Below are 14,889 nucleotides of genomic sequence, written 5' to 3'. Positions count from 1 at the left end.
CTGTTTCACTCTTATCACAACTTAAGACAAAAAAAAAATAGGAAAAAATAAGACAGGTAGCTTTGATGATACTGTCTACTGACAGTTTTTTCTCTTTTCTTTCAGTGGTAGGTCGTCTTCGCTGGTGCTGTGTTGTAATTTGCTCCATACAATAGAGTGATCCATTGTCCCACTTGCGACTTTCTCCTTTTAAATGTTATCATCCCTCACACTGGCTGCCAGTCAGGGGTTTTGATGCGTCACACACACTAATAATTCCCCTGTACCAACGGTGAGAAATAGGTTTCTTGTAAAGGTTTTTAAAATTACAGTCAAGAGTTCAAAAACTTCCAGCGCACACTAGAATATCAGGATTGACACAAAGTTTATTCAAGAATGTTTAACAACAAAAGGAGCGAACAACGCGTTTCGCTTGTTGCGTCATCAGATTCGAGCGAATCAGCGAATCTGATGACGCAACAAGCAAAACGCGTTGTTCGCTCCTTGAATAAACTTTGTGTCAATCCTGATATTCTAGTGTGCGCTGGAAGTTTTTGAACTCTTGACTGTGATTTATCCTGCACCAGCTGGCACCTAGAAGAAGCACTGCGCCGCTGTGCACAGGGATTTACTATTTTATTGTTTTTAAAATTACATCAAATTAAATTACATTTTTAGCTAGAGTTTGCCTCTTTATTAGGAAGTAGGTGCAGGCAGCATACTGATACAGTCAATTAAAAATTAATTCATAACTTTTTGTATAGGCCCTGCTGAATATTGCGGTAATAATGTGTGGCACGGCACACCTGGATTGGCACACTATTTGTGAACCACTGATCTAGAAAGCCAGAACCTCGCATTTATAATTGTTATATTTATTAGGTGCATTTCTGCTACCAAACCTACTCAGCTGTTGTAAAAAAAAAAAAAAAAAACATATAACATCATCAAAACTGAATGATTACAATGCGCTAATAATGTGGTGGATCTTTACCTCATTACCTCGGCCCCCTGACAGGAACGAGAGCGCAGAGGTAACGATGTAAAATGCCTTCGGCCATTAACAGTCCACACTGTGAACTATGTGGTCAACATGTACATTAGCATTCCCCACCAGCCGTGGCTCTCAAATGACTCCTTTCCTTCCCGGTGTCTACATGATTGCAGTAGTCACGAAGCCCATGAATTCTCTTGATCTTTAATTCACTTGAGTTCAGTCATAGTTCAGCCTCCTTTTTTGATGTTGTTCTTTTTGTCGGATTTTTTACAGATACTTTTAGTCACTATTGTTTCAGAGAGAGTGTAAATACATATTAGTATATGTAAAGCATGTCAAACCTCAGCATTAGAGGTCCCGCCAGATGATAAATGCAGGAAAAAATAGACAGTTATTGTATAAAAAACATGTGTGGGAGGGCATCCTGCAGAGGTTGTGAATACCCCTTCTTGCAAACATGTCAGGTTAGTGTTACTGATTGCTCTCAGGCTATAAAAGAAGCCCCAGAAAAAAAGCTGACGTCGACACTTGGAGTCATCAGATCATCATGAGATGAAACATGGGCGTTGGGTCAGAAATCAAATGCTCTGGTCATCACTCCTCTTCCAAAGATAATTCATTGCCTTTGAAATCTCTATTTTGAAATCAATTCAAGGAACTGCCTCAGTCCTTTTCTTCTTGCAAAACTTGACTCAGATCACAAGGTTTACCACAAACATGGAGGCTCATGATCCACGCGGAGGTCATTCTGATTCCTTTACAACCGCTTTCACAGGCGCTGTGGTCATGCTGTGCTCTTTTAACAGTAGCCTCTGCAGTAAGTCTGTGTGTGTGCTGTGAATAGGCAACTCCCCCACGGTAGCCAAGGAATCACTCGAAGCAGCCAAACTAAGGCAGCTTTTTTTCCCCCCCCAAGGCCACTAGGTATTATTTTGCTTGCTATTTCACTGTATGCTTTTGCTCAGGCATAGTAATTTGAGAGATGGTGCCACAAAAGAGTTGCCACAGTAACACATTTCTTTTGTTAAGGATATCTTTTAAAGATTGAGGCCATCAATAACTTCCAGAAAAGAGTATACACAGGGAGATGTGGCAAAAAAGAAATTGCCTTCATTTTTAGGTATCTGTATTGTTTGTGCTGCTCGTTTCAATAAAAAAATGATGTATAGAAGATTCAACAGTAGTGTGTCCTTCTCGTAGCGGCATCCCCGTTACTCTGAATAAACCGCACATCCTGCCGTGTAGAGGTTTCACTAAAACTACTTTCTACCAAAGATATTGTCCTCAATAAAACACAGTGACAGTGAGGTCTGTGGATTATCCACAGTAACAGGAACACTGATGGATATTGCTGTGGGATTTATAGCCATGTGTGACTCTAGGGCAGTGGTTCTCAAATGGTGTGCATGTGCGGTAGAATTTTATGATAACCAAATATTATTGCAATATTCAACTGGGCTTATAAAAAAAGATATAAATGAATTTTAATTGACTGTATCAGTATGTGGTGCGCACCCATTTCCTAATAAAGAGGCAAACACTGGCTAAAATGTAATTAATTGAATTTCACTTAAAAAAAAAAAAAACCTTCATGGGGAACCTATTTGTTGCTGTTCGCATGTGGGAATTATTAGTGTGTGACACATCAAAAGCCCTGATTGGCAGCCAGTGTGAGGGATGGTAACATTTAAAAGGAGAAAGCTGAGTGCTCCGTACAATAAAGCAATCCATTGTCCCAAATAACAACAAAGCACCAGCAAAGACAACCTACCACTAGCTGTGTTTCCATCCAAAAGTGATTCGAATCATTGAGAAATGTGCATTATAAGAAATACGAATCCTGTGTGTTTCCATTAAATGTACGGACTTTGGTGAAAACTACGAACTCACATGAGTTTTCCGCAGAACCGGAAACAAAACAAGTCTCGCATTCTTCTTCTTCTACGTTTTCTGGCGGTTGGCAACCAGCTTGTAAATGCATTACTGTCTTCCCGACCCGGAGTGTGGATATCACCATGGAGAGAGGTGCGCTACGTCAGACTTAATTCGAACATAACTTTTTCCATCCCCCGTTTTGCAAATCAACATTTTTTCGAATTAACCAAAACTGGGCTAAAGCAAGCGTATTTTAGTTTGTGCGAATCAGGGGATTTTAATTCGAATTTTGGCGTTTCCATCATAATTTTCCGACGCGATACTTCTAGATGCGCATCTAAACAGGCTGATGGAAACATGGCTAGTGTCAGTAGACAGTATCACGAAAGTCCTGTCTTATGTGAGGATAAGAGTGATAACACATTATAGAAGCTGCCAGTCCAGACTAAACTATAACATAACATTTCATAGAAGTTTTAACTTGGTCCAATACTGTAGTTTATTCAATATAAACCTCATTACTCTTTGCTGTAATGAATGCTAACTAGCAAATGTTAGCATTCTAACACGTAAAACTTATGCTGTGTCTCAAATTGCGTTCTTCCATTAGTACACTTACATGTAGTATCCTATGTGCACTATGTTCTTATTGGCGTAGTGCGCAAATTTCGACAAGGTAGTGTTGTCTCAAACCAAACTCTGCCGTTGTGCACTTACCGGAAATGATGACCGCAAATTAGCTAGTTAGCAAACTAGCATTAGCATTCGTGTTATCGTTCGCAGTACCAAATCATTACAGACTGCTAAATTAACCCAATAAACATACTGCTGGCTCATACCCGACAACAGTATAGTGGTGCTTAGTGCAAAAAACACATGTATTTGTGCAATGCAGTGACGTTCACGGTCGCACAGTCCTCAGCCGCCATTTCCCTCCCCTTGCACTACATAGCCAAAATGGCGACCACTGAGGGCGAGAAGTGTCCATAGTTCCACACTCAACTTCTTGACAGTTTTGAATGCACCATCCAGGTACTCATAGTGCACTGCATTTTTCCATACTTCTCAGTGTGAACACACTTATGCACTCAAAATATTAAACTACAGAAGTACGTGATTTGAGACACAGCATATGACGGTGAATATTACCTGCTAAACATGCTAATGCTTTGTCCCAGTTTGTACTTATTCTAAATAGGGTTTACCATGATGTGTGTTATCTCTAGAGAAGGTAAAAAATAAAGTGTATTCAACACATAGTAAAATCCCTTGATTTTTGAGTGTGCTGTCAATGAACTCTATTCCCCTACAGTGCATTGCTAAAGCAAATCAAAGAGCTGACACAGCTGATTTATGCGGATGGTTGTGCAACAGTAACAGGACCACTTTAGAAAACTAAAAGAAAACCAGAATATGAGTATTTAATTTCTGTAAAAACATTTTAATGTCTCTTTGTAAAGTGCAATTGGCAGTGTCTTTCTACAGTCACAGTACGATTGAAGTATTATATCAATTACTGTTGGTATTAAATGCACAAGTATGTTCATTTCTTGTATACTAAATGCAGAAACAGTAAAATACAACCCATGGCACTGGATGCTTTTACTCAGGGTGCTAAAACTTGTTTAGGGCTTCCAGGGCTTGGCTGCCCTTACATGTGAATTAGAGTATCTGTTCAGCTGCCAGGATAAAGGTAAGGGATTTAGACCTACCTGTTGCCTTGCTGCCCCGGCACTGATCTGATGGCCTTCACTGTTCAGCTCGCATTCTTTGGTCAAACACTACTTAGCGTCAGTAGTCCATTTATAGACATTAAACACGCTGACAATAACTTGAAATAAAAACTTCATAGGGAAAAAGGGAAGACTCCACCATCTGTCTCCCTCGCTCTACTCAGTAAAATCTCTCATCAGCACTGGTCCCGCACCTGGTCCTAATTGTCTCCTAATTACTTTGGTGCACCCTCTTTCAAAATAACACCAGCTCTACGACTAGATAAGCCTGAACCACTTAGTCTGACAGCCATGCAGGACAGTCAATTGGAGGACAGTGTGCCACGACAGTACTTGATTAGTATATCGTCTTTTAGTACCACGAATGGATCTGTTGAGCTCCAGTGTGTGGAGGCAGAACATTTAAAAGCAGATATCCCCAAACCTATATAAGAATTGGAATTTAAGCTGTGTGCATGTCATATCATTCAAACCATAAGCAGAGGCAGCGTTTGGGAAATTGTCGCACTGACAATAACTCCAACTTGGCGAAAGGAACTACAGACAGCAAACTGTTGTCAGAAAGACTGGAAATGCCTCACTGCCGGCTCCGAACCGCAGTTGGGAACACGCTGGCTTATTAACATTAATGTTAGTTAGGCTTGTAGGATGGCGAGGCGTTCAGGTGCCATTCACCAACAATGGCTGTCTTGCAGTCTTCACCACAAACAGCAAACCTTCTCATGAGGTTTAACAGTAGCCCTGAGCTAGACACTTAAGTCTACTGCTATCATCACTCTTTGCCGCCTGCCGTCTTCACCATGACACCCCAAGAGAGCTGCTTCCCTTCCCAGGTTACCCACAAGGCCACCACCCTTAAAGGGGAAAATGGTGAGCCAGTAACACCTGGTAATTTAGGGTGTTTATTAAGTGTGATCACAAGGCTAAGCAATAGAGCTAACTACCTTTGAGTAATGCACAAACACAAGCTGAAATTAAAGGGATGTTTTTCATGTTCTTCCCATTCTTCCACAGAGCCATTTATGTGACATCTTCACAGGAAATTCCTGCAACAGGTTCACATGATTCCTAGAAACCATGCATCTTTCATCCCTTGTCTCATTTTTCTCCGTCACCTCCAGGTCAAAGTTTATCCTTTGGCGCAGTACGAACACGGAGCCGATGACGTTCTGGTGCTGGGAACCGATGGTCTGTGGGACGTCCTCTCAAACCAGGAAGTAGCTGAAGCAGTCACCTGTTTCCTGGCAAACTGCGACCCCGACGACCAGCACAGGCACGTTCGCTCATCACACAGCTGCAGCCGCCAGCCGGGGCTGAACTTCCTCTCACCCTGGTCTTACTTGTAGAGGATGAACGTTGTTATCTTGTTGTAATTATGCAATTTAGATAAGTCATTTCTCTGATGTCAAGGAAAAGCTTCTAAGACTGTTAACGAGGCACTCTGACTCTTCTTCTCCTGTGAGCTTAGTTTCCAAAGTTCACCGTTAATATTTTCAGATTTTGTTTTCGTCAGTCTGCAGGCATGCACTTAATCAAACACTGCACATGAGTATTATCAGATTTGACCATTTATCTTGTTGCATATCACCACACTGTGACTGCACCTTAATCATTTATCACTTTTGTTATATCAGGTACACAATGGCAGCTCAAGACCTGGTAATGAGAGCACGAGGGGTGCTGAAGGATCGAGGCTGGAGGATATCCAACGACAGATTAGGCTCTGGAGATGACATCTCCGTCTACATCATTCCTCTCATGTACGGCAACAAGCAGAACTAACCGAGCTACAAAAACTGCAGCCACCACCGAAACGTAACCCTGCCTTGACTCCCACGGTTCCCCTCTTCCCTTGTGCTCTTTTTAAAGTGCTTTAGTGTGGACCTCCTCCTCTGCTGAGGGATCCAAGATGTCTCCGGTCAGAAATAGAGTTTCTGTCCAAGCTGTTTCTCCCCTTTATCATCCTCAATTAGGATGATCTCTTTTTGTCTGACCCTTTTTTTTTATAGAAAAGAAACATGAAAAAAGCTGTTGAAGAGTTGAACTACTGATTTTTTTTTTAATCTTACAGAAGCCATCATGAACCTTGTTGTGGGGCAACGCCTGGGGTTGAGAGCATAGACTCTCGTGGATGAGATGGTGATGTGCATCTCAGGATTGCAGTTACTAACTAATGCACAATATTTATAAATGTGAAAATGTAAATACTCCAAGGCGTACGACATTTGATAAGTGTTTGATCGAACACCTGTACAGTGTAAAACTAACCTGAAGACTGATGTCCTACATATAAGAATCATACCTCCTCTGTTCCATGTAGAGCTTATAAATTAGCCACGTGCAATTTTTTTAGTCCGTCGTCTGAAGGAAAACTCCCAAGCCTTCTCTGGACAGTACGTCAGCTGGTTCTCCTGATGCTGCAGTTGCTATTTTTATTCATTTGCACACCTTGCATCGCAATACTGTACTTACTGTTAGAGGATACTGATTCCTTTGAAAGGTAAACACATTTATGAAGAAGACACTAACAGGAGGAGTTCCATTCAACATTTTGATGTCAGCTACACATGACCCTGTTCTCACCATAGTATTAAATCTACTCCAGCGTTTACATTCATTCAGATTTAAAAGTTACAGCGTGTAGGATTTGGGGAGATCAATTTGCAGATTGGGCAGCACAGTGGTGCAGTGGTTAGCAGTGTTGCCTCACATCAAGAGGGTTCCTGGTATGGACCTGGGGGGGTGTCTGTGCAGAGATTGCATGTTCTCCCTGTGTCAGCGTCGGTCTTCTGGGTACACTGGCTTCCTCCTACAGTCCAAATTGGTGACTCTAAATTGGCCGTAGGTGAATGGTTGTCAGTGTCTATGTGTCAGCCCTGTGAAAGTCTGGTGACCTGTCCAGGGTGTACCTAGCCTGTCGCCCACTGTCAGCTGGAAAAGGCTCCTGTCCCCCTGCGACCACCAACAGGACAAGCGGTTACAGAAAATGAATGAATGAAATAAATGAGGACTGGAAGAAATGGAATATAATATATAACCTGAAAATAAGAATCATTGTGTTTTTGTGACCTACAATGAGCCATTTCTGTCTAGACTGGGAGCGGGTTCTTGTCTATGGAGATTGCCATGTTGCACGGCTATGTTTCTACAGTAGCCAAGAATTGATAAAGACAAACACTGGCTTTAAATTGGGCCATTCACGTTTGTATGTCGGCCACTGTAGTTAGCGTCTCCTTGGCAACGAGCCAAACGGCATCAGAAATACAGATTTTTAACGTGCAACTGCTCTATTCAGTGTCTTTACTGATTTCAATCACCTGGGGTCTTATTTATATGCATTTCGTACGCACAAAACAAGGCCTGAAAGAGGCGTATGCCATTTCCCACGCAAAAGCTGTCATCTATGAAAACAGACTTGATGGGAGAAACTTTGACCCACACTTACAAACATTCTGGAGACATGAAATTAGTGACGCAGATGGTAAGGTGAAAACCTGATTGTAGAAATTGTCGAATATTTTTTGGCGCACGCCATTTTTGGCTTTTGTCTGTGCGTACATTTCTATAATGGATCATACACACTGTTTTATAAATGAGACCCCTGGTCTGTTTGTTTCGGTGAGGAAGAGACTAGGGGTGTAACGATACATAGATCCACATCGATACATCGATTCATTGATTAACGATCCGATTATATCGATGCAAAATGAAAACATCAATCCATATTGTCATCTTAAAGATAAACATTTATTTTGAAATTCACATGGCATGTCTGTGTCAACATTTCTGGGCAAGCGCGCCTCCGCTCAAACAACAAACAGAGCTCAGAAATAAAATGGTCAAATCATATTCAAGTTGTTTTTGTGAGTTGATGTAAATGATCGTGTTAGATGGGCATATGATATCGCGTCATATCGATCGCAGGCTCCTGAATCGAATCAAGTCAAAATCGTATCGTGACAGACTTTATGATATCAGCAATCATTGTATCGTCACCCAAACAAATCGATATAATATCGTATCGTAATGAAGCTGGTGATTTACACCCCTAGAAGAGACCTCTGCGGATAATTCAACTCTTGCTAAAAAACCTCCTGAACCGTGAAGAAATCCTAAACGGCAATTCAAGTGTTGCACATGACATGGAAGAAGTTTCAGCTGGTTGTAATCTGCAGTACTCACCACTAGATGCCACTAAATCCTACACACTGCTCCGTAAAGAAGGAAAAACAAAAAGTCTTGCACTAATTCACCATCAGCCATCTACCTCATAATTTTCTTCCTGTTATTGTATTACTCATAGCACATGTTGTCATCGTCCTATTTGAGCGGCTGTTTGCATGCTCCATCGGGTGCGTCATCGGTCGCTTCCTGTGCCATTATTCAGTTACGTTGTCATGATTTGCTCCTGTACCTGAAAGATTTCTTAATCTGTTTTCAGAAAAGCACTGAAGGGGAAAAAAGCCTCACAGGGAACTGAGTGTTGGGTAGTGTTGTACAAAATATATATTTTTTATATGTTAGCTGAAAACCCCTTTGTCTCACACTCATGTTTACTTCCTGTCAGTATCAGCTGGATATATCGTCCCTATTTAGGTAAACCCATCCTGATGAATAGCAGGTGCCTCTAACACATAGCATTGCTGTTTTTAATGTCACATATAATGAAGTATAAATAAGACTACCACTGCAGACAACATTTACCGTATGTCTCTACAATCAATATTGTTCCCTGATTGATTTTAGTTTGCCTTGTTTAGTTGTAGTTTTTAGCTTCTACTAATTGTGCTCAAAAATCGTATCTTATCTGCTGTACGAGTGGCTGAAGCTGGTGAAACATGGAACAGAGCAACTTAATTTAAATGTAAAAATGTAAATAATGTTTTGAGTGGATACGTCTTTCCTTTCTTTTACTGTAAGTGATGTACATCTTACTGAAACAAAAGACGTAATTTGTACTGTTTTGGAAACCAAGAAACAGTGTAAAATGGTGTAAACGGTCACTTTTCTGCTCTATTAAAAAAAATAACCTTTTTTCCACATGACTCTGTTGTGTTATTGATAAAAAAAAGTCGGTGTACTCACAGTATAGCAGACAGAAAAAACAGTACACAAAGAGTATGCCTCCTTCTTAGTAGTTCTTACGGGAAAGTGCTCACAACAACGTGTGTGGATTATTATTATTATTTCTGGAGAGAGACATTGCTTTTTCTGTTTTTTAAATGTATGTTTTTGGCACTTTGAGCACCACAAGCCGGGCGCCATCCAGTTCCATTATATCAGAGAGAAGGCATACACTCCCACCACCATGCGCCTCACACCAAAACAGTTAAGACTGATAAACAGCACTACAGCTAAGAGGAAAAATATGCATTTTTGATTTTGGGGAGAACTGTCCCTTCAAATTCTGTATACTAAAGCCTCGTACAGACTTTGAGATTTTAGCAATCGTATATGTTTAGTGCAGCTACACTGTGCGACATAAATCCAATAAACCTGGGTATGACATCAAGTTTGATGAATGCAGACTGAACGATGACAGAGCCTACTGAATCGCAGGCTACAGCGTACGATGCAATAGCCTCCAATATTGAGTACACAAGGATGCTGCACAGGTTATTACTGCTCCAACTGTGAAGCACAACACAGAGGGTCACATTATTAAATAACCTAAAGTTTTGTGGGCACTACTGTTTGCTAGCTGTGGTGGCTCACATGGCAGCTGCAACTCCGCTGTTATTTCCTCCCATGCTTTATCCAACTTAACACGATCATGGTAAGAGCTGGAGGACACATCGTACAGGCAACACTGGACACGGTTTTCCTCTTTGCTGGAATCCCATACATTGTGCCTCTATGGTGAGCTGCTATCCATCTGTTTGTTTGGGTTTAGCAGCAGTGTGTCATTTCACGCTGCATTTCTGTTGGTTAGTTAGTAGATGTCGGTTGTAACAGCAGTCACACTGTGAGATGGTCATCCCAAATTTCTGACACCCAGAATTTTATCCCAGGCTGTCTTTGATGACAAGACCATGACAACGGCCACCCTTGAACCTTTCTCACTGTGAAACGTAGCACCACCCTTTTAGAGCCTCAACCAAAGATACCGCCATGTTTCTTTCACAATGGTCATCTTTCATCTAGGACAACCCAAAATCACAGTGTATACTGGACTTAACAAAAGGTAAAGTCTTGAAAGAAATCCTGTAGGATCTCTTGTCTTGATGAAGACACTCTCTTAACCTTCAGTGACTGTATAGAATAAGACCATCGCCACTCTGACAAACTGTGTCAAGTGAGTCCCAAAGCAATATGATGAAGGGTATCAGTTCACAGAGTGGCCTGACAGAAGATTTCATGGCGGAGGCTGCTATGAGGGGCGTAATTTGACACTGAGGCACACACACACACACACACACTTCAGAGTGATGAAAGACGACTTGATAACTTGACAAAAAAAGTGTGTGAGATGAAGCCCCCCTTTCAACTGGTCTTTACTCTCACTGTCTCACTTAAAGGAGTAAAAGTGGGTGGAACAATGAGGGATAACTTCCTCATTCTTAGATGAAGCTTGTGCAGTACTTCCATGCTGTGGCAATACCAAATACTTGAAGTACCTGAGACCAAAGATCACAGGATAAAGCTTTCATAGTTCATGACGTGACTGAATGTTCTTTCGTCTTCTCTACCCTATAAAGATTGTATTTCCCCTTTGAATGCCATTATCAATGGTTTTATTTTGAGGTCTTAGGGCTGCTGTGAAACTTAGGGCGACAAAAAAGTTTCTCTTGGGTGCGTCGGTACAATGGATCAACCAAGAAAGGACACCAGAAGAGATACCTGCACACCAACTGGGCTGGACAGCCACAGAAAGGTTCACAGACTGAGATAAATGCAAAAAAACATAAAAAACAAAGTCAGTTCAGGGTGCTAAAAGTCAGTCATCTATCATCAGTGCTACTGACGTGTGCTTCACAGAACAGATATAGACATGGACAGATTCCCAACAGGTGTGATCAATCAGGCAGCTGGTGCCACTAATTAGATGAGATCAACTCTGAGGAGCAGGAGCCTTACTACCTCATCAAAACCACCTTTCCTATGAGTATTGGACTATTCACATCCTCAAACACCAATGTATGACAGCAGAACATATACAGATGTACTAAAAAATACAACTATACACAGAATAATAAAAAGAGAGTAGTTTGAGCACAATTCTTTTTGTGCACAGATGTTTTTTTTTTTCATTGATCTCAGCCTGTGAACGTTTTCTGTAGCTGTCCAGCCCAGCTGCATTGGTGTGCGGGTATCTCCTCTGCTGTCCTTTCTTTGGGGTGCCACTGCTGGTAGCCAACATTTCATTTCCAAATGATTCAAACATACACCACAGACTTCACATTTATTGTCAAAACTGTCTTCTTCTAAGGATGGAAATGTCTCAAACAGAATTAAGACCAGAATGTGGCACTAAAAATGTTTTGCAGGTTTTACAAACTGCCAAACCTGAAGCAGGTATATAAAAAAATCTCATTGTTACAATAGCAATATTCTGTTTAGATAATCCCAATTATTATAATTGACCTATGGCTAAGCCACGCCCCCCTCCACTCACTCGGACAAACTATCAACATTCAGTGACCGGCGCTATGGCAGGTGTCACAGTACACGACATTTCGCAGGAGGCAATTGATGATTTTTGGGGACATAACGATCAGATGTCATTGAGAAGTAACCAAAAGGGCCTAAACGACACATTGGAGGGATATATTCATCATTTTATTGTTGAGAAGGCCGATGAAAATCTTAAATTACAAGCCAAAATTTACAGGTCACAGTGTACGCTTGTGAACCGCATCTCGTTGCCGTCGCCATCAAAGACAACAAGTTAAAGTGCCACTGAAGTTAAGGTTTTTGGCTCAGAATATGAGAAAAGGATAACGGCCTTTTTACCATCTTTACCAAGAGTGTCTCTCCGTTAGTTTGGTGCTACAGTATTTACACTGAATCATTCAGCATAACGTTTGCCAGCCTTTGTTATCTCTGCCATTACAGATAAGTTAATGAAGCTAAGCTCCAGAAGTTAACATTAGCTTAACTAGAGCCCTTTGGACAACAGCTAACAATGATGTACGATCCCCAAAGTACAAAACTAGAACAAAATAGGCTAATGAACTCCCAGCAAACAAGGTGACATGATGAACAACGCAGCTAGGAGCTAACGTTAGGCTAACTTTAGCTAACGTTAGCTAGAGATGTTAAAGATAACTTCATATTTCTTTCCAGCAAAGTGACAATATGTTGCCTCAAACACAATGTTGACTTACCTTAGAACAGATGTAGACATCAGTGTTAATCTTATTCACATTGAGTTGATGTTGTGGTCTAACGTTACCACACAACTTTATCCAAAGGAGACACTTTTCTCGGTTGAGATGTGGTTTAAAGTGTAAAAAATACACCTTGTCGCCCAGCCTCTCAGGATACCTTGTGTCAGAGTTGCATGTACCCCATGCACACCGTTTGACCATTTTTAAACTTCAAATCTCCGAAAAAGCTTATAAAACCGAACAAAACTGACTTTCTGTAATGCATTTCAATGAACGTCCAGGCAGAGAATGTCCGAGTGCATGGGAATGGCTATACGCACTGTGATTGGCTCATTGCGTTTGAGGGCGGGGCTTAGCCATAGGTCAATTATTAGGGCTTCTTCTAAATTCAGCCTTTTCTGATTAAGACATGATATTATGGTATTATTCAGGGTTAAGAGCATTCTTTGAACGTGTTTGTAGCACATCCAGAAAATGCACCTCAATTGGGGTTTTTACTACAGTTGTCGACACGCTGCCTCTTGCCTGTTTACGGTCGCCTCTGTGGGTTGTCACGGATACGTTCTACACGAACCAACTTGCCAACAGTTTGTAAATCTGTGGGGTGGATATGCACGCCTAAAAGAAAAAAAAACATTTCTGTTCAGGAGGAGAAGCACACCTACTTTTAACTTTATGAAAGACTTGGATATCTGCATGTTGTTGGATGTGTGCAAATACTGGAACACTGACCTTTTCCTAGGGATGCACAGATCCACATTTTTTCACTTCTGATCCGATCCCGATACCTGAATTTGGATATCTGCCGATACCGATACTATTCCGATACCAGAGCTCTGTTTGCATTAATATTATTATTATCATTATTGTTGATTTTATATGAGGCTGTAATAAACTCCTCTCTACAGGCAGGTATGATATGTACGTATGTATGCATGTATGTCCCAAAAGGCAACTTGAGGTAAGTATAAGGTCAGAAAAGCAGGAAATCCTGTTCACAGGAAAAATCCCATCCTGAAAACAAATATGCAGCTGTAAGGGTTTCAAAATGATTGTGAATATTTATTAAATTCCAAGACAGTGTTAAACTACTAGTGCAATATACACTATCAAAAAACAAAAAGTACCTGTCATATTAATCTGAACAGCACAGATACAAATCAAGTAGGCACTACTATGTAGTAGTGTTGTCATGGTACCAAAATTGGGACCCACGGTACGATACCAGTGAAAGTATCATGGTTCTGAGTAGTATCACGATACCACAGTGAAAATGAGGCAGATGTGCCTTTTGTCATTTATAAAAAGATAAATCACTTTTCTATAATACATCAATGATATTTCAATGGAATAAATTATTTATTGACTTATTCATACTTCAAAAACAGCATCAATAAGTGATTAACATAGGGGGGATCAAAATAAAATAAATAAATAAAATAAAAATCAACCAGCCACCCTCCTCCTCTGACAAGTCCCTTCATAAGTAACGAACGGTCCCTAAAGTGCGGTGAGGTTTGTGAACCGTTCCCTGCCACACAGAGAGAAATGTGAACGGCTCGTTTCTCCTCTGACACGCCACATACCTGCCGCCACAGTTCAGCTGTTCAGGTACTTTTGGGCAGTCACGACGCCAAGAAGAGGACCTGGAGTCGGACTTCAGAGCTGTCGCCGGTAAGCCATTCTTGCGCCGCGCAGCACTATGAGCCTCCGCCGTATTTGACAGGAATACATTCCCGTCTGTGTCTGTGACCCCCATTCAACCCACAACCGGCAGGATTTGCCTTTAGTTTCTGCTGCTGGTTGAAATCTGTACTGGCACAGCATGCTGAATGATTTATTTTGCTCGCACAAAACTATTTTTAGTCGCAAATGCGAGTAAAATGCTCGCACATAGAGCTCTGTGAAAAACAAATCACTGTAGCATATATAAACAAATCGAACCTACAAGTAAAAAGAAATGAATAATAACTTT

The 14,889-nt window shown here is 41.1% G+C and overlaps 1 protein-coding gene across 1 annotated transcript in view; it reads left to right on the top strand.

The window, feature by feature from the left end:
• Positions 1-6,505, top strand: part of ppm1h (protein phosphatase, Mg2+/Mn2+ dependent, 1H) — a 59,067-nt gene extending 52,562 nt beyond the window's left edge. The window contains exons 9-10 of the mRNA XM_033633989.2: positions 5,706-5,857; positions 6,219-6,505. Coding sequence (XP_033489880.1) covers positions 5,706-5,857; positions 6,219-6,366 — 300 coding nt within the window. The 3' untranslated portion in view covers positions 6,367-6,505. The remainder of the gene's footprint in view (positions 1-5,705; positions 5,858-6,218) is intronic.
• The last annotated feature ends 8,384 nt before the right edge of the window (positions 6,506-14,889 follow it).

This window comes from Epinephelus lanceolatus, chromosome 5, assembly GCF_041903045.1.
Source record: "Epinephelus lanceolatus isolate andai-2023 chromosome 5, ASM4190304v1, whole genome shotgun sequence".
NCBI lineage: Eukaryota > Metazoa > Chordata > Actinopteri > Perciformes > Serranidae > Epinephelus > Epinephelus lanceolatus.
Note: the sequence above shows the minus strand (reverse complement) of the source record. Positions and strands in the feature narration are given on the sequence as shown.